Genomic DNA, 17,961 nt, shown 5'->3' on the forward strand with positions numbered 1-17,961 from the left:
CATGCGTCTGCCTATCAGATGTGCGACAGGTGAGGCGTGGCAGGAGATCATGCTGGCGTGCTCGCCGCTCCGGCCGTGCGAGAAGGGATCGACCAATGAGAACAGCACAGCCAACGAGGACTGCGGCAGCCAGTTTGCCATCATATACTTCGTCAGCTTCTACATGCTCTGTGCCTTTCTGGTAGGAGTTCCGAGTCCTTGATTGTAGGACTTTTCAGTATTTGACAGGGGAATGACTGACTCGGCTCTTTCCAGATCATCAACCTGTTCGTGGCTGTCATCATGGACAACTTTGACTATTTGACGCGTGACTGGTCGATCCTGGGGCCACATCATCTGGACGAATTCAAGAGAATCTGGGCTGAATATGACCCCGAAGCTAAGTGAGTTTGCGGAGGTCTGACGGCGTCTGCCAGCAGACGATTGACGCCGTCGTCGGGAGAGGTTGTGCGGAGACGCTCGGTAACGCGACATCTGCGCTGTTTTCAGGGGGAGAATAAAACATCTGGATGTGGTGACTTTGCTGAGGAGAATCCAGCCTCCCCTCGGCTTTGGAAAGCTGTGTCCGCATAGAGTGGCCTGCAAGGTACGGAACAAACAAACTACTGATTATAGTGTGAATCCTGCAGATATGAAGAACATATCCTGTAAACTTCAGTCAACTTTAACATCTTAGTGCCCAGAATGTACTTTCTGATGTTGTTTTGTGCACGCAGAATAATAAAAACTACTTCCTGATTATTTTTTAACACTGTTTGAATGGAGCACTTTGTTGAAAATACATTAAAAAACTCCTGGTTTTGTGCATGGTGCAGCGTCTGGTGTCCATGAACATGCCTCTGAACAGCGACGGGACGGTGATGTTCAACGCCACGCTGTTTGCCCTGGTCAGAACAGCACTCAGGATCAAGACAGAAGGTAGCAGACACACACAGGGATACACTGCAAGTGCATGTCACATACACACACACAAACACACGAGCTTTTTTTTTTAAATTATTATTATTGTTGATGTAATGTGCATCTGTTGTAATACTCCTTTTGTACTGTTTGTGTGCAGGCAACCTGGAGCAGGCCAATGAAGAACTGAGAGCAATAGTGAAGAAGATCTGGAAGAGAACCAGCATGAAGCTCCTGGATCAAGTAGTGCCCCCTGCTGGTGGTGTGTATACACTGCAATACAACTCTATGAACCGTCCATACAAGTGGTTTTCAGACTTTTTACAGCGCATACCACCTCAGAAAATGTCAGACCCTTCTAGTACCACCCTTCTGCTTCATCAGCATCAGTTGCAGCGGCTTTTTCAGTGCCGAGTTGTGGCACAAATCTCTTTTACTGACGATGTTTTGATGCCCGCAGATGACGAAGTCACAGTCGGAAAGTTCTACGCCACCTTCCTCATCCAGGAATATTTCCGCAAGTTTAAGAAGAGGAAAGAACAAGGGCTGGTGGCCAAGGTTCCACCCAAAACTGCCCTCTCTCTGCAGGTACACACACAAGCGCTCCACACTTTAAAATCAGACGATACAGGTGGATTTAGAAGTTACTTCACCAACATTTCACCGCGTTTGGTGCGTGCAGGCGGGCCTGCGGACGTTACACGACATCGGTCCGGAGATCAGGAGGGCCATCTCTGGAGACCTGACCGTGGAGGAGGAGCTGGACAAAGGCCTGAAGGAGCCGGTGTCGGCGGCATCCGAGGATGATATCTTCAGGGTAAAGGTTGGATACACACACCTTCACTCACTCTCCAGAGGGAGAGCGAACGAGAGAGAGCGAGCGAGAGAGATGACCTGCGCCAGCTTGAGGCCGTACTATCGCCACCATGCACCGACACATGCATGTGCTCAAAGTCAGAGAGACGTTTCTAAAGCCTCATTCTTTCACCACATAGCTTGCTGCCCACACTGAGCTCCGTTCAGATGTGAATGCAGTTGACCGTGTCGTTTCAGACTGAACGGTCATGAAATGGACTATTTTACATAGATATGAAACACACAAAAGCCTTTCATCAAATTGTGAAGCTGTAGAACCGAAAAGCTTACACTCATACATAAACACCAGCGCAAAGCTCCGTCTGCTGCGAGGGTGAGTCAGTGATCAGCTTTCCATTTTCACCACCATTGCAACATTCATATGCTCTATCTATTTTGTTTGCTCGATGATTTTATTGTAATTCTGTATTTTAGCCAACACAAAGTTAAACAGGTTGTGTTACTTGGCTACAATAGTGAACTGGAAAATAATGATTCTGCCGAAATTAAGTTTGTGTACGATTAACATTTCTAATTGAAGACGAGGTTCACTCAGTCTCATGTTGATCTGTAGCTCAGGTTTACACTGTGAGTAAGACTTGTCCTCAGGTTGACACAAAATGCCTTTGCTTTGCTTTCCCATCATGGCTGAGTAAAGTTTTATTGCCGCCAGCAGTGGATGTGACCGTGTTAGTCATGACCTTTGAGCTGAGTGATGTTTGCTGAAAGATATCAAGAATGTTGTAACTTAGATGATGTGTTGACTCACCTCCGACTCCCGTTTTGTTCTCATCCTCTCTTCTCTTCACGTTCTGTGCCTCCGTCTTTCCTCCACCGCCACAGCGTACAGGCGGGTTGTTCGGCAACCACGTCAACTACTACAACCAGAGCGATGGCCGTGGGTCCTTCCCGCAGTCCTTCACTACCCAGCGTCCTTTGCATATCAGCCAGAAAGGCTCGCCGTGTGAAGGCGAGAGTCCGTCCCACGAGAAGCTCATGGACTCCACCACCTTCACCCCTTCCTCCTACTCCTCCTCGGGCTCCAACGCCAACATCAACAACGCCAACAACACCGGCATGGTGACCGGGGTGACCACCCAGGGCATCAGCCGGTTCCCCAGCCCGTCCATCAGCACGGTGGACGGGCACACGGGGCAGCCGCTCACCCCCATCCTGCTGCCGAGGTCTGCATGGTGCTTTCCTCCGAAGAGGTGAGTGTGGACCCGGCGCCGGCGCGGCGAGAACAGAATCGACTTTCAGCACCCCTGAATTTTACCTCTGCAGACGCACTAAATATCATTTTTACTTCAATGTGGACATAAATGCTTCTTCTATCTCCTTCACTTTCTACCTCCCTCCTGCTTGTCTTCCTTTCTCCTGTCTTTTGTTTCTGGTGGCGAGCAGGACGTGTTTTTATGACACCTTAATGCGGTATGTTGTCAGGGGACAGAGAGAGAAAGTGTGTGTGTGTGTGTGTGTGTGTGTGTGTGGATCGGTTAATCCCTAAAGAAAAAGATGCTGTATTAAAATAGCTGTCAGGTGCTATAGCGACACTTGTTGCTATGCACATGTTGCTACAGGCTACGCGCTGAACTCCGCCCCTAAAGCCACAGATGGACTGTTTGGTGCAACGTGGCCAAAACGCTCCTATCAAGGGCTTCTGTCGGTGCTGTTTTACTGTATCCTGAGGCAGGTCTGGGTTAGACACAACGCCAGCTCTTCCCGGTTCATCTTCATCGAAACTTCAACACGTAGAAACATCTGAATTAATTCCTTCCACGCGTGTTTCGGTTGTGGGGTTTAATACATGATGTTGCTTCCTGGGGTTTCCACTGAACTTCAGCCCAACAGGTTCGGTTCTAATCATAAAGTTTCACTCATCCTCCTTTGCTAGCTATAGACGACATGTGATGTAGAATCGTGTTCTTCATCAGAGGCAAAGTTTCGGCTCTCTGATCTGTTTGGGTTTCATTAAAGTCGCGGAGTAGAGTTCCAGCCAGATTTTCCATCAACTGCTGTTCTAACCCAGAGTTTGCTGCGGCGGCTTTAAATAGCTGATTCAGGGGGCATCGTGACATTTTGGAATTTTATTTTTGTCTCCAGCAGGCTGTTCTTAAGATGAAGTTATGATTTGCTGCCTAAAATAGATAAAGGCCTGTGTGTTCATGAGTGTTTTTTATCTTTAAAGAAATAATAGATTCCGCAATCTATGGACCAGGTAGTTTGTCCCAACCGATCGTTTTAGAAAACCGACATGTTGTAACTATAAAACAAACAAGCTGCTGGAGAATAAAAGGTTCAAATTCAAATGTCAGAATGTCTCCTTAAAGCTTCGGTCTGGCGTATGACAATAGGTGTGACTGGTGGAAGGACATCTTTGAGACATAATTTCACAGATGATGCGAAGGTTTAAATGACGCTGTGCTTCTAAAGTCGTTTTCATCGGGTTGGAAATCTTCGTCCAGTGTTGTGGACGTGAACAAAGCACCAGCGTCTGATTCTTCAGCTTTATGGAGCTTCACTTGGAAAGATTACATCAGCACAAGTTTAAGCACCTGTTTAATTTCCCTCTCGGCTTATTATAAAGTACGGCCCTCCGAGGGTCAGCCGGCCGGCGGCGAGAGCAGATTTAAGCCGCTGTTATTGGGTTCACTTCTTTGTTTTTAAAGATGTCTGGACTTCGCAGTCACCCTATCATCGCTCATATTCCAGGTTCTGCCTCTTTAAGCCACATCCACCATTCTGCTTGGGTGAACAGCTGTACCTCCACCCGCTCCTCCGCAGACGTCTTCTTCTTTGCCTTCCTTCCTCTCCGTGGGTTTCCCATCTCCTCCAAAGCTCCCGTCTGAGTGTTTTTGCTAATCGGCTGCTTTTTTTTTTTTTTTTTTTTTTCTGTGTTTACATCTGTATGCATACTTGTTTACCTGTTTTCTTCCATCTGTGATGTGTGTGTGTGTGTGTGTGTGTGTGTGTCTATGTTCATTTTTCTGTGTTTTTTTTTTGTTTTTTTTCTGTCCGTCTGTCCCGCTCGTCCCGACGTCTGCGTGTCGCTAGCTCGGACTCGACTGACAGTCATCTGCCAATCATCCGAAGAGGGGAGGGGTCAACAGAGGAGACGTATGATGAGAGTTATGCTGACGACAGGGAGTACCAGGAGGACGACCACTCCCTCTCCTCTGACATGTACTGTCGGACAGGCACTCCGAACTATCGCACTGTCAGCCTCAAACCGGACGCCGTCGCACGTTTTGTCTGACTTCTCCTGGTGTGTGTGTGTGTGTGTGTGTGTGTGTGTGCTCATCAGGCTCGTGTATCATGATGAAACATGTAAGCAGTTGACTCCCATGGAGGAAACAGAGGAGGTGGAGGACAGAAGAGGAGGGAGCGGTGGAGGAGGAGGGTGGCAGTCTCCGAGGAGGGTCTTCCTCTGCCCCACCTCTCTAGGTAACGTCAAATGAAGCGCCGAGTCGTTCTGCTGTGTAGATATTGCTCCACGTTATACACGTCTGTGTGCGTGTGTGTGTATGTGTGTGTTGTGGGTGTGTCAGGGCGGAGATCGTCCTTCCATCTGGAGTGTCTTCGGAGGCAGTCCAGACCGGACGTCTCCCAGAAGACGGCCGTACCTTTACATCTCGTACATCATCAGGTAGCAAGACGACCACTCAGAATAAAAGCTTTTTGCAAAATTACCTACGTGGATTTAGAATTCATGAGTTCTGATCAGTCTGATTTTAAATGTATTTAAAGAGGCCAGCAGCATTACAGGAGGCAGGAGCAGTGCATCAAAAATGATATTTAGTGCGACAACATTTGTTGGACTGCCATCCGTGGAAAATATCTGGAAAAGCTCATCCATGCAAGTTCCTGCACCGATGTAAACACTCTATTTTTATCAAGCAACTTTTCACGGATTGCGGAGTAACTTCGGCTCCTGTGTGGAGAGTAATCGTTCTCCTTCGACCTTTGAAGAATCAAATGCCACAAAAATCACTTTTTTGTTTTTTTCCCAAGAGCAAAATCCTCATCACAGCTCAGTTATTGTGGATCTGTCTTTGTTTGGAGAAATTATACAGCTTATGAACCCTCACTTGAACTTTTATGTTTCAGTCTCAATATTTCTTAATGCAAAATAAACGGTTGGCATTTCCTTGTTTAATTGTTATGCCTGCTGTGTGAAAATGCCTCCACACTTTGACAACACACATTTTAAACACGCTGTAGACTCCCGGCTCTGTTTGACAGCTCTAACAGCCCCCCCCCCCCCCCCCCCCCCCCCTCCTCCCTAACCCTCTCCCCCCCTCAGGCTCTGGCGGTGGCAGGGCTGAGTCCTCTGCTAAGAAGGAGTCACTCACCCACCCTCTTCAGCCGGCTGTGCTCGACGCCTCCAGCCAGTCCCACAGGTAGTCCTGAAAGAAAATCTCTCTTCTTCAGCAACCAGAGTAATTATTATTGAAACTTTTAACACAATAATAATTGTTTCTCCTCCTAGGCCAGGGCAGCGACGCCTCCTACCAGCGAGTCCCCTCGCTGAGGCTGGAGAGCTCCAACTCCCATGAAAAGCTCAACACCAGCCTGCCCTCAGTCAACTGTGGGCCCTGGTAAGACTCGGCCCGCCGCTCGCACGCCGCTCCCGACGCGCGGCTGTCACTAAAACCGCCGGCTTACCTCCCAGGTACAGCGACAGTAATGGGAACAGCCGAGGGCCCAGTCCGAGCCCCACCCCCGGCGCGTCGGCGTCCAATCAGAGAGCGCCGCGGCCGGTGTCGCTCACGGTGCCCTCGCTACTGGGGAAAGACCCCAGCTCGCTGACCCATGGCAGCGCGGGCAGCCTGGTGGAGGCGGTGAGTTCATCTGAAACGATCATGTAGCACATCCTCAGAGGCGAGGCGGAAACAAGTTGATTGCCCCCTAGTGGCCGGTTGCAGAATAACTAATTGATCGTAGTATTCTATAATACTGTGAAAATGTGACGATCGGCCATGATTGACAGATGCTCTCATGGTTGGACAAATCACTCATAAACAGGAAACTTTGGCTTTTTTGACTTTTCAACTCGTGACGATGGTGGACTGTTGTATGACCTAAAAAAGAAAAAAATAAATTTATAGCAGTACATTTATGCCACTTGCATCGTTTTAAATAATAATTTGAGGGGAAATTGTGATTTTAGATGTTAAGATATCATCCAACAACACTTGTTCAGTGTCCAGTTATTTCAGTGAGTATCTTATAAAGAGTTATAAATTAGGTTTTATATTAATGCTGTTTAACTGTAAGTAAATGATAAATTAAAGCAGCACAAGGACTTCACGACAGAGAAGAACTGTTTTTCTTTTTTCAATGTGTATTTTATATATTATCTTATTGCAGTTGTGACAGGACTTTTAAGTTGCTCGCTACCGTTCACAGGCTTGTTTTAAAGAAAACTTCCAGAGGATCTGAGAACTCTTACAGGCCGATATGAGAAGGGAAAATCTGATCATTACGACGCCTCTAAAATGATTAGAAGCTTTAATTATGTTTTTTTTTTCTCTCCTCCCCTGAAGGTGCTAATATCAGAGGGTCTGGGTCAGTTCGCCCAGGACCCTTCGTTCATCGAGGCGACCAAAGCCGAGTTGGCCGACGCCTGCGACATGACCATCGAGGAGATGGAGCACGCCGCCAACAACATCCTCAACGGCAACACAACCACAAACGCCACGTCCGGCGCCTCCTCCACCTCTCAGCACAGCCCCAACGGCAACCTCCTCCCCTTCCCCACGCCGCCACCAGTGGCGGCGGCGGCGGCGGCAGCAGCAGCAGCAGCGACACACAGGGACCGAGTGGTCAGCCTGAGTCCCGGCGAAGGCGGGGGAGAGGCTGCGGCGAGCAGAGGCTCCATCCACGGGCCGTCCTCGGTGGAGGAGCGGCAGGAGCTGCTGGCCCGGGGGAGAGGGGGGCGAGAAGAGGAGGAGGAGGAGGAGGAGGAGGAGGAGGAGGAGGCGGAGGAGAGGGAGGAGGGGCACCACAGAGGCCCCGTCGTGATGGGAGGAGCGCGGCAGAGGAACAGCGGGCTGTTAGAGGACGAGGATATGGAGTGTGTGACCAGCTTGTAGGAAATGGCCCGACGGCCCCTCTGACACACACAGACTGACGTCTGTCAGCGCTGGGTAACGGCGCCGCGGCTGGATCTGCCTGTCCCCACCCTTCACACACACACACACACTCACACACACACACACACAAGTACATACACTGTCTGCCTCCCTGCGAGACATAACCGGTTCAGATGATGGCGGCCAGTGATGCAACCTGAAACACCTGGTTACAGCGCTGTCGGCCTCTGAGTTCGTGTGTGTGGGAATGTTTGCATTAAAGTGTGTAACACTATCTGCTATTTGGGCGTATGCTTGGACGTGTGTGTGCGTGCGTGTGTGGGTGTGCACGAGTGTCAATGTGATTTCTCTGTATGTGTGTGTGTGAGTGTGTGTGTGTGTGTGTGTGTGTGTGTGTGTGTGTGTGTGTGTGTGCGCTCTCCACACATGTCTGAGTGTGTCTCTAAAGTGCCTCACAGTTTTATTATGTCCTCAAAGTGAGAAGAGCAGAAATGTAGAGACAAGCAAAAAAAAAAAAACAACAACAACAACAAAAAAACAAACAAAACAGACAAGTAAAAACATGAATGGCAAAGTGAGTGACGAGGAAAAGGCAGGAAGTCCTTATACGGGCGTCCTTCAGACGTGGAGTGTTTAACGTTTTCATTTCCTATGCCTACTTTGGTGTTGTGCTACTGTTGTTTGTCTGGCCGCCATGACGCCAGGTAGGGGACGGCAAACCGGTCTGTGGAGGGGGTCAGTCAAGGATTACAATCTGACCGCGCCCACTTGAGGTCAAGGGTCAGCTCCTCCCTTCCTGGGTTCACTGATGACGAAGCGCTGTATCGAGTCAAACGGGGCTCGGGAACAACCCCGTTTTCGAAATCTCATTTCTCCTCCTCTTCCAAAGCTAAGGAACCTTGGAGCACAGCCCTGCCAGCCGGGGGGTGGGATTAAGGTGACACACCACCCCCTGCCGGGGGGGGAAGGATCTGAGGGACGGTCCAACAGCCACAACAGGGGCGACTGTCGGGGGGGGGGGGCAGAGGCGGAAGCACGCTCTCTCCGGCCAACAGGAAGCGAGCCAGCTCTTTTTTTTTTTTTTTTGTTTTTCCCTGGTCAGTACGACTCCAGCGAGAGACAGACTCACCACGTCCGTCACCTTCGACCTGGCTCCGCCTCCTCCACCACCTTTCCTCGTTTGGCCACACCGACTCGCTGCCCCCAAACGGGAAACGGGAGGAGCGCTTTTCTGCCACCCCCCCCCCTTTTTTTTTTTTTTTTTTGGTTCCGCCTCGTACCTCACCGCTCCTCACTCCTCCCTTTGTCCTTCCTCCCTCCTCTTCGGTTCGTTCATCCCTCTCCTTCCTTCGCTGGGTTTTTTTTTGTTTTGTTTTGTTTTGGTTTTTTTTGCTTTTTTTTGTCAGCCCTCGGGGAGGCGTGCGATTTGTCGGAGCGGGGCAACAGAGAAGGCGGGGTGGTGGAGGAGACGACGTGAGCGACCGATTGAGAAGAAAAACAGACTCCAGGGCGCGGATCCGTGCGGGATCCGCCCGTCAATCAACCTCACTTCCTTCTCCGAGACACTCCTCTTCCTCTCAGCGTGAAATCCGATTGGATCTGCTGCCACACACTCTTTCTACAGACCACGCCCACTATGTATTTAACAGTTTAATATTGTGCAAAACTGGCTAGCCATGACTATTTTGTTTTTCTATTCATGATGTTACTGGTTTAATTTATCCTTGATTTGTTTGCACAATCGGGGTGCTGGTCTTATAAATGTATTTTTTGCTTGGTTTTCTTTTAGGAGAATTTTAAGAGGTTTTAAGTATCGCAGCAGGGCGTAACGTTTTGCGTGTGAGCGTAAAAACTATATTTGTGCGTCTGCAATTTAGTACCGGATGTGTGTGCGCGTGTGTGTGCGTGCGTGCGCCTGTGTGTATGACTGTGTGAGATAGAGTGTGTATCTAAAAGGGGGGGTCTTTCTCTCTTATCAGTATGCACCTTTTACAGATTGTATCTATTTATTTATTTATTTTTCCCAGAAGAGAAAAAAAAAAAACGTGTGCGAGCGAGCGAGCGTGTGTGTTCGAGTGGTTACTTATGTATTCTAAAAAGCTGATTTTAAGCCTAGACAGTAAATTAAGGTAGCATTACAAGTATGGCATCGAGTGTGTGTGTGTGTGTGTGTGTGTGTGTGTGTGTGTGTATGTATGTATGTGTGTGAGTGTGTGTGTGTGTGTGTGTGTGTGCTAATGGGCCTCCTTAACACAGGGTTACCATGGACAGGCATGCTTCCAAAGCTTTGTGTTTTCTTTAGCTCGGTTATTTTATTATTTTTTTCTTTTTTAGCCAAGCTGCAGAGTCAGGAGCCACTCAGTCTTTGAAAACTCGCCATTGCATAACTTTTCTTTCCCCATTTTCGGACGTGCGTTGGGCGTACTGTCGGAGTGAAGGATGCAGTCACAGGGACGAGGAGTTTTTTTTTAATTTTTTTGGCGTGGCAGCCGGGTCAGGGGGTAACGACGCCTCCTGGCGGATTGTGAACGCTCGAAGCACTAAACTCGCGTACCGCCACGGCGGCGCCTCGTACACCGAACAGAGGCGACCGCCGGGCCGCAACACACCCACGCCGCGTCACGTCATCGTTCGATCAACTCCAAACAAACTACTAGGGCTGGTGTACAGATGCTGCAAGACCTCTGAACCACATCTCTCTGTCTGAGGTTCACATCACAGAAACATCTTGATTTATTAGCACTGTTAGAGATTTTACTCATTTCCTGGCTGTGATTTCGTTTACTGGTCGGACTCGTCGCTGGTAAATTATAAATGCAAGCATGACTTTCACTGGTCATTGATAAGATATGTTTATTTTGTTTGATATGAATCACAAATCCGTTCGCTTGGAAGGAATTGCAACCTCAATGATCTCGTGTACGTTTCCTTTTCTTTTTCTAATGGCTTATAGGTAGCAGCATGACTTTAATCGATTGATCTATTCTTTGTTTTCTTCCTTGGTTTGACGTCGAGTTTGACTTGAGATAAGGTACTGCCATAGTCAGGTATGGTGTCGAAGCCTCAGTGTGCTACGCAGGGCACAGGTCTCACTTTGATTTACATCTTTTTTCACACAGAAACTCATACCAACATCCACATTTATTCATATAATTTCTTTTGAAGGAAGTCATTCAGTTCTGCTCTCCGGACGAAAATAACCAGCGTGCACTTAAACAAGCTGGTTTAAAAACAGGTCAAATAAAGTTTTGATTGAAATCTGGATGCAGAGAAACCGGCTTCAGAATCGCTGCGTCGCTGCAGCAGATCATATGCAGTCATTTCGATTCCTATTTTCCTGTATCTTTAACATATATCTTGTGGAAGTTTTCAAAATCATATGGAAGAACATCATCGGTCCGACTTCTTGTCCCATTTTACAACATTCCTGTGTGAATGCATGAAAAACCAAACAAAAAGTGCAACCAACTTTTGAACTGGACCAGGAAATGAGATATCAGGATTGAGCACATCTACACAGAAAATCGTGCAAAACTTTGACGTAACCCACGGTCAGCGAGACACAAAGCGTCAGATTGAAGTTGCTAACAAGTCTTTACATGCAAATACAGCTTTTCTGTGTTGAAATTGGACAGTAAGAGAGTGAAACACTATTTAAAGTTTTCCTTAAATCATCCAGTTCCCACGTCGAAGAGACGCTGTAACATCCATTAGTTTTCTTTTTTCATTTTTCTCTGAAAAAGCAACTGCTGAGCTCTTATTCCTACATGTGAAGCGGAGCAGGTTTGTGGCAGAGGAGCGTTTGCATGAACACACTGCCAGACTCTGCATCCTGTGCCAGTAACAGACTCCTGTCATTATTATGCAATCTAAATGTGAATGTTGAAATATTTTCTGGGCGGCAGTGCTCTCGTTGTTTTGTCGTTTTTTTTTTTTTTTTTTGGTCCTACTAAAGGCTCTGGAGGAGACTGCGCTCGCAAACTCATACAATCGGACCCGTACGGTTGCGTAACCGTTTATTTAGCTTTTCTGTCTTTTGTTCTGAAAGCACCTCATTTCAAACAGGGACTGTTCCTAATTGAAACCATTTGCTAGCGTAAGCTCGGCAGACCGCTTTGGGGCTTGTGACTCACGTCGTTTTCAGCTTCTTTTTGTGTGTGAAAAAGTGTCAGATTTGGGCCTAGTTAAAGGCGTTCGTGTCCACGGAGAGGAAGATCAGGCTTCGGTGTTCAAATCTCAAAAGTCGTCACAGTTTCACTTTGAAGCCTTTTCAATTTTGAACTTTGTTGGATCATGTGAAGTTTTCATTTACGCTGGTTTGCCTAATAGACCTGGCGACAGAAAACCTTCAAAATGTTATTTAATGTAACAAGCGGGCGTGAAAATGTTTGCTTGTATCTCTAAAGTGGAGCACGTCTGCTCTTTACCGACCAATTCATTAAGCAGACTGTTTTTAAAAAAAAACAACCTAATTCATTTTCAATCCTTTATATGATGCATTTACACACATACAGGCTGATCCTGCACATCAGAACGCATTACGTATGAAGCTCATTTCTTTACATGTAAACTCTTCACATGGAAATATAAAGTATAAAACGCAGTTTGGTTTCTTATGAGGAGAGGCTGAGGGAGATCCAGAGAGCTGTGGTGCCCCTGTGTGGAGCGGAGCAGCCTTGCAGTGTGTTTGGTTTTGGTTTTTTTGTTTTGTTTTTTTTTTGCCATACATCGGTTAGCACGAGCTATGAAGTGTCGTCTCACAGCAGAGCGGGATGAGTGGGTGTCAATCCTGCAACCCACAAGATATGCAAAAACAATGCAATAATTCTGACTGTATACAAGGATCCTGAAGTAAATATGCTTGTGAAAGTACACAAATCTATGGATCATGAAGATGTGTTGTTTTCTGTTTCTTTTTTCTTTTTCTTTTTTTTTGTAAACTCAGTGATTTTCATGCCAGAAAAAAAAAAACCTAACATACTTGAAATCAGGTACATTTCAGTGCAGTACAATACAGATGTGTTTATCCATCTCGGTCGTGCCGGGATGCCAGTCAGAAATGCTGATTGAGCTCAGTGACTTGAAATCGATGTTCTGTCCAAAGCTTTCGGGGAACCGTCGGGACTTCATCTCCCTGGCTCAGTCCTTTCTGGCTGCCTCCCACCACCGGGTTTATTTCCACTTCTTCGGTATTTAAACGAGTCGAGCTGCGTGTCGGTGCGCCACCGGTGTTTTGCATGAGGCTCACATGTTGACATTTGAGTGCACCTTTTTTTTTTTTGTTGTTGTTTTAAGCTAGAAATCATATCACATTACAGCAGAGTAGCTTTTTCTATCGAGTGTACATACAGTATTTCTTCAGATTGACGTTTCGGCCTTCGGACGGCAGTCGGAGGCTCACCAGGAGGATGATTTTGCATATCTTGTGTCTTTGGGGCTCTTAGGTTTGCTTTCGGGTTCTGACGAGAACAGAAATGGAGAATTTTTGGAAGTGTCTCACTGAAATATGCATTTTCGTTGCCGTAGTCTCTCTCGTCACTTTGCCTTCGGCTCGTTCCTCCGCTCACGCGAAGGTTATCGAACACTGTCGGTGAAAAGGACCAAAACCCGAAACATCCAGACACAAGCAGCAGTAACGCAGCACACACACTTATTATCTTAAATCTGTGGGGTGGCCCTTTAAAACAGACATTACTATTGAATTAAAGTAGATGTGAGTGAAATTACTGACAGCAGGACCAAAACAAACACATAACAAGATTTTTCGGACTGATTTCAGTCTTTAATGATAAGATATTATACAGAAATTACTACAACTCAAAATTTGGGCACGTTTTTGTGTCTGAAGGATACAGTTATAAAGAGATAACTGATAAATAAGGTGTCGCACAATTCAACCAATGAATGCTGCCAATGAAAAATAATAAAAGTCTAATGAAATGACAAATCCTTGACGAATAGCCTCAACTTATTAAAAATGATCAACAAATTAATAACTTCACTATGATGACACCATAAAATAAAGAGTAATATAGTATGAATCTAATCTGAAGGCTATTACTGTACTGAGAATTATAAGAATATAAGATATGCTGATTTAAATAGATGAATCGATGTGTTTCGTGTGATCAGGTTCACTTCTTTTAAGGAGATGGAAATCAATAAGATCTGCATCTGATTCCAAAGAAACATGGAAACTTATTTAACAACAAATTGCATACAGGAGCAAGGCCACATGAGAATATAGACGTTGGAGATAAGAAAAAGTGATTTTCAGTTTAATGCACTTAAAGTTTAAGTACTAATATCTCCAGTTGACCTAAAATGTCACTTCCAGAACTCTGGCTCCCATTTCTTGACAATGGATAATTTATTGTTAAAATAATCTCCTTCATCTTTCATCAGAGCGTTTCTCTCTGCTGTCAGTAAACTTTCCCTGTAGGGTTAAAGTTGATGTTGAGTTCTGCCACCAGGGTCGATTTCCTCATTACAACTACCGGGTTTCAAGGTAAATATGATCAAACATGTTGAATTAAATTAGAGATTAAATCAGTCTATTCTTCATTAAATTACCTGCTTTCGGCCCCCCTGGGACAGTGATCACCTCTTCACCCGCATGTTTGACCTGTGCGCGTGTGTGTGTGTGTGTGTGTTTCATCCCTGTATCTCCAACAAAAACCACACCCTCAGAGATGGAGACAACGAAGGCCCGTTTAGTTTTTTTTCTTCCTGACAGACGGACGACAATCGATTCAGCTGATGACAATAGAGAGACTCGGCCGTCTGGCCCGAGTGGGAACGTTAGCTGAGGGAACTGAAGAAGGTTTTATTCCACCTTGTCTGGACTTCAGAGCTGTCTGAGTCCACACTCGGTGAATTATATATCCGAGTAATGTTTCATGTGCATGGGCTTTCTCTCTCTAGGGACATAAAGTATTGGTCCTATGTGAATGATGGTGTCTTTGTCTCACCACTAGCCAATGATTGTATATTTTTATATACCATACATAGTGAGTTATATATGAATATATAATATTTAATCAACAGAATGTTAGATTAAGGAGCAGGCAGTAAGGAACCGGACTCTTTTAAACATGGGAAGTGTGTTACATCGGCCTACTGACTGGAGGGAGGTCAGTATGAATTTATTCAACAGAAATTCCATTTTATTGACTATTTGGCAGTGAATAATGGAATTACAGAAAGTTATGTATGTCCATTTACAGACTGAGGGGTTTCCAGTCTTGGCTGCTTGTTTTAAAATCTCAAATGTGCAAAGAAATCGAACATTTACCAAAAGTCAAACGCTACTTCACCGTTTCCATCTGAGACTAGTGCAAATCAACCCATCAGCAGTGCTGCAGCTTCCGCTCCGGATGATTCTCACACCCTGAAGGGGTGTGTGTGTGTGTGTGTGTTTCCGTCAGTTCTGGGTCTGTGTGTCTCCAGGTTTTCAGCCGACCGGCAGCCCGCCAGAGTCTGCTCCTCCTCCTCCTCCTACTGTAGCACTGAGAGACGCGTCTCTCCACAGAGTAGTCCGACATCAGCAGAACACACTGTTCACACACACAAACACACATAAACACACCGTATGCTAAAGACAGAACCAAAAACTCCACCGATCAAGGACTAAACCTCTCTGTTTCGAGCCATGGAAATCGTGTAGCTTGTATTTGTTTTTTTCTTCTAAGCAACCGTTTGGAAGACTTGAACTACGTCTTTTGCAGAAAAGTTCACTCATCTGCAATCTTTAGAAAGAAAAGGGAGTAAAGGGATGCTAATTATCTTAGCTGCTTTTACTTTGAAAGCTCCAGATTGACATACAGCATGGCTGTTCGGATTTATTTATTTATGCAGCAACAATTGTTTTTTTTTTCCTTTAAAATTGAGCTGAAAAATAAGGTTTTTTGGGGGGAAATATTTGCATGATGTATTTAAAGTGAGGCGATAAAAAGTCAGATTTTATTATTACGGAGAAGAGCCGTCGTACACGAGCGAGATAAAAGCTGCTCAGTATAAAAAGAAATAGTATTTTACACTCACATGCCGCTGAAGAAGTACTGGAGCTGCGTTTGTATCCCGGGCTAAACACAGATGTGTGTTTTCACGGACGTACCTTCTATTTTCTTGTAAATCAAAGTGTTTGCTGATCCTGACTCTCTCTCACACACACACACACACACACACAAAAGTATTTTAAGATGACTATTTTGAATATAGATTTTACTTTATTTTCTAGATCAAACGATCCTGTTGTTGTAGAGTTCTAATTAAATCCTAATGAAAACATCTTGTTATTCCAAGACTGAAAACTGATGAAAGAGGACGGAAAGAGGGAAAACATACACAAATAAATACACTTTATATTATCTTCTATTTTAGATATTAAATAACATAACTATTTATGAATTATAGGATATGAAGGGCATGCTTTGGAGAAGGATATTGCAGTTTATGGAAGGGCTTTGAAAGAGAGTTTTCTTTATCTTTGTTGGTTTTTACCATCAAATAGAGGTTTTCATTAGGTTTCCAAATAATAAGCATCCTTTATGTAAAGATAAACACTTTTGTTGCTTGTAAAAAGATTGTAACTTTAAGAAAGAGGTTACAAGTGCACGTTTGAGGGGAAAGCGATGCATTTTCATTCAGATTCTTTTTAGAAATTAAGGATTTTTGAGGGATAAGTCAGGAACTAGACCGGGATGATTTTTAGCGGTACTATTCCCATTAGTGCCCATTTCCCATCTATAGCCTGCCGAATTAGATCAAATTATCAATATATATGGTGCGATTAATCTATCAGACCAGAGATATTTGCGAGCGAGACAAGAACTTGCTTTTTTTTTTTTTTGGATCATTTTGGATGCAAATTCACCCCAGTGGCTTGAAAAAAATACTTTCGCTCGATTGTCAAGACTTAAAATGTGTGAACAACAGGTCCAATTTATTTACCTGTCCTCACCCTGATGCATGCAAAACCATCACCGACCCGTCTTGCTACGGTTCGATTGGTTCAAGCGGTCGGTGATGAGGACTGTCGGGGGGGGGGGGGGGGGGGGGGGGGGGGGGGTTCCTGAGCCTTAAAGCGACCCCCTGATAGATAAGACTTGCTTGCCCCCCCGTAGGCGTAGAGAGGACGTAGAGTAGAGATATTTAACTCAATCATCGCGTAGCAGCACCTTCATGTGAATATTTAGGACGACTGTTTTGATCCGGAAGCGTTTTTCTGCCAAGACGAGCGCGGCGATCTCGGCATTGGGGAAGACGGACTTCCTGTGTCCGCAGCCGCTTCTCCTCCCTCATTTCACTGTTTTAACACTGCGTCAACCCCTGAATGTTGGACACAAAAACGATGCTGAAAAAAAAAAAAACCCAGAGAAGTTAGTATTTAAGTTTTTTATGATCCCCAGCAGTTTCACGCCGACACCTTTCTCTTCCCTGTTGCCGGGTAAATTCCAGGTCTTTCTCGTGCGTCGTCTTCAGTCACAACCCCATGCACAGTGTTTGAGGGCCTCGGACAGGACCGAGCTGTTTGTTTTTTCCTTCTTTTTCCAGTCTGTTTAGACCTTTTTTCTTTGGGAGAGGGGTGTTTACTCAGAGACCAATTTGTTGTGATATTAGTAGTGATGCTACTGTTAAATGTAGTATTTTAATAACAGCACTATTTATGGTTAATCAAAGAAAAAAAAAAAAAGGAACTAGAGTGTGATCTTGTGCTTGCGGTAGCTTCGGAGGCAGGCGGCCACTTTGTAACTGAGTTCTTCAACATAAGCCACTCCCCCCTCCTCACCTGGAGGAGGGATCTCATTGGTCCTGAGGTTGCTAGGTAACACTGGCCCAACATCATTTGTCTCCTTTTGGTGAAGACCGCGGGGTCTCACAGTCGACACATCCTTTTCTTCTTCTGCTTCTGTTTTCTAAAGGAGAGTTCTTGACCTTTTTTCTTTCTTTCTTTTTGGTTTTGTTTTTTTGTTTCATTCATTTCATTTTAGATTTTAGAAAGGGAAAGAATACAAATGAAATAAATCAGAATATTAATTCAATCACTTTTTCTACTCCTATTTTCAATAAAAAGTGAAATGAAAAACCAAACAAAAAGTTGATTTGTAAA

At 45.4% G+C, this 17,961-nt stretch overlaps 1 protein-coding gene across 1 annotated transcript in view; it reads left to right on the top strand.

The window, feature by feature from the left end:
• cacna1c (calcium channel, voltage-dependent, L type, alpha 1C subunit) overlaps window positions 1–8,100 on the top strand; it is a 110,328-nt gene extending 102,228 nt beyond the window's left edge. The window contains 15 exon segments of the mRNA XM_030113594.1: window positions 19–181; window positions 256–383; window positions 490–586; window positions 816–918; window positions 1,061–1,162; window positions 1,361–1,488; window positions 1,583–1,723; window positions 2,599–2,966; window positions 4,810–4,938; window positions 5,060–5,199; window positions 5,304–5,401; window positions 6,059–6,155; window positions 6,245–6,353; window positions 6,428–6,596; window positions 7,302–8,100. Of these exon segments, the coding sequence (XP_029969454.1) occupies window positions 19–181; window positions 256–383; window positions 490–586; window positions 816–918; window positions 1,061–1,162; window positions 1,361–1,488; window positions 1,583–1,723; window positions 2,599–2,966; window positions 4,810–4,938; window positions 5,060–5,199; window positions 5,304–5,401; window positions 6,059–6,155; window positions 6,245–6,353; window positions 6,428–6,596; window positions 7,302–7,850 (2,521 nt within the window). The 3' untranslated portion in view covers window positions 7,851–8,100.
• Window positions 8,101–17,961: the final 9,861 nt, after the last annotated feature.

This window comes from Salarias fasciatus, chromosome 17, assembly GCF_902148845.1.
Source record: "Salarias fasciatus chromosome 17, fSalaFa1.1, whole genome shotgun sequence".
Taxonomy (NCBI): domain Eukaryota; kingdom Metazoa; phylum Chordata; class Actinopteri; order Blenniiformes; family Blenniidae; genus Salarias; species Salarias fasciatus.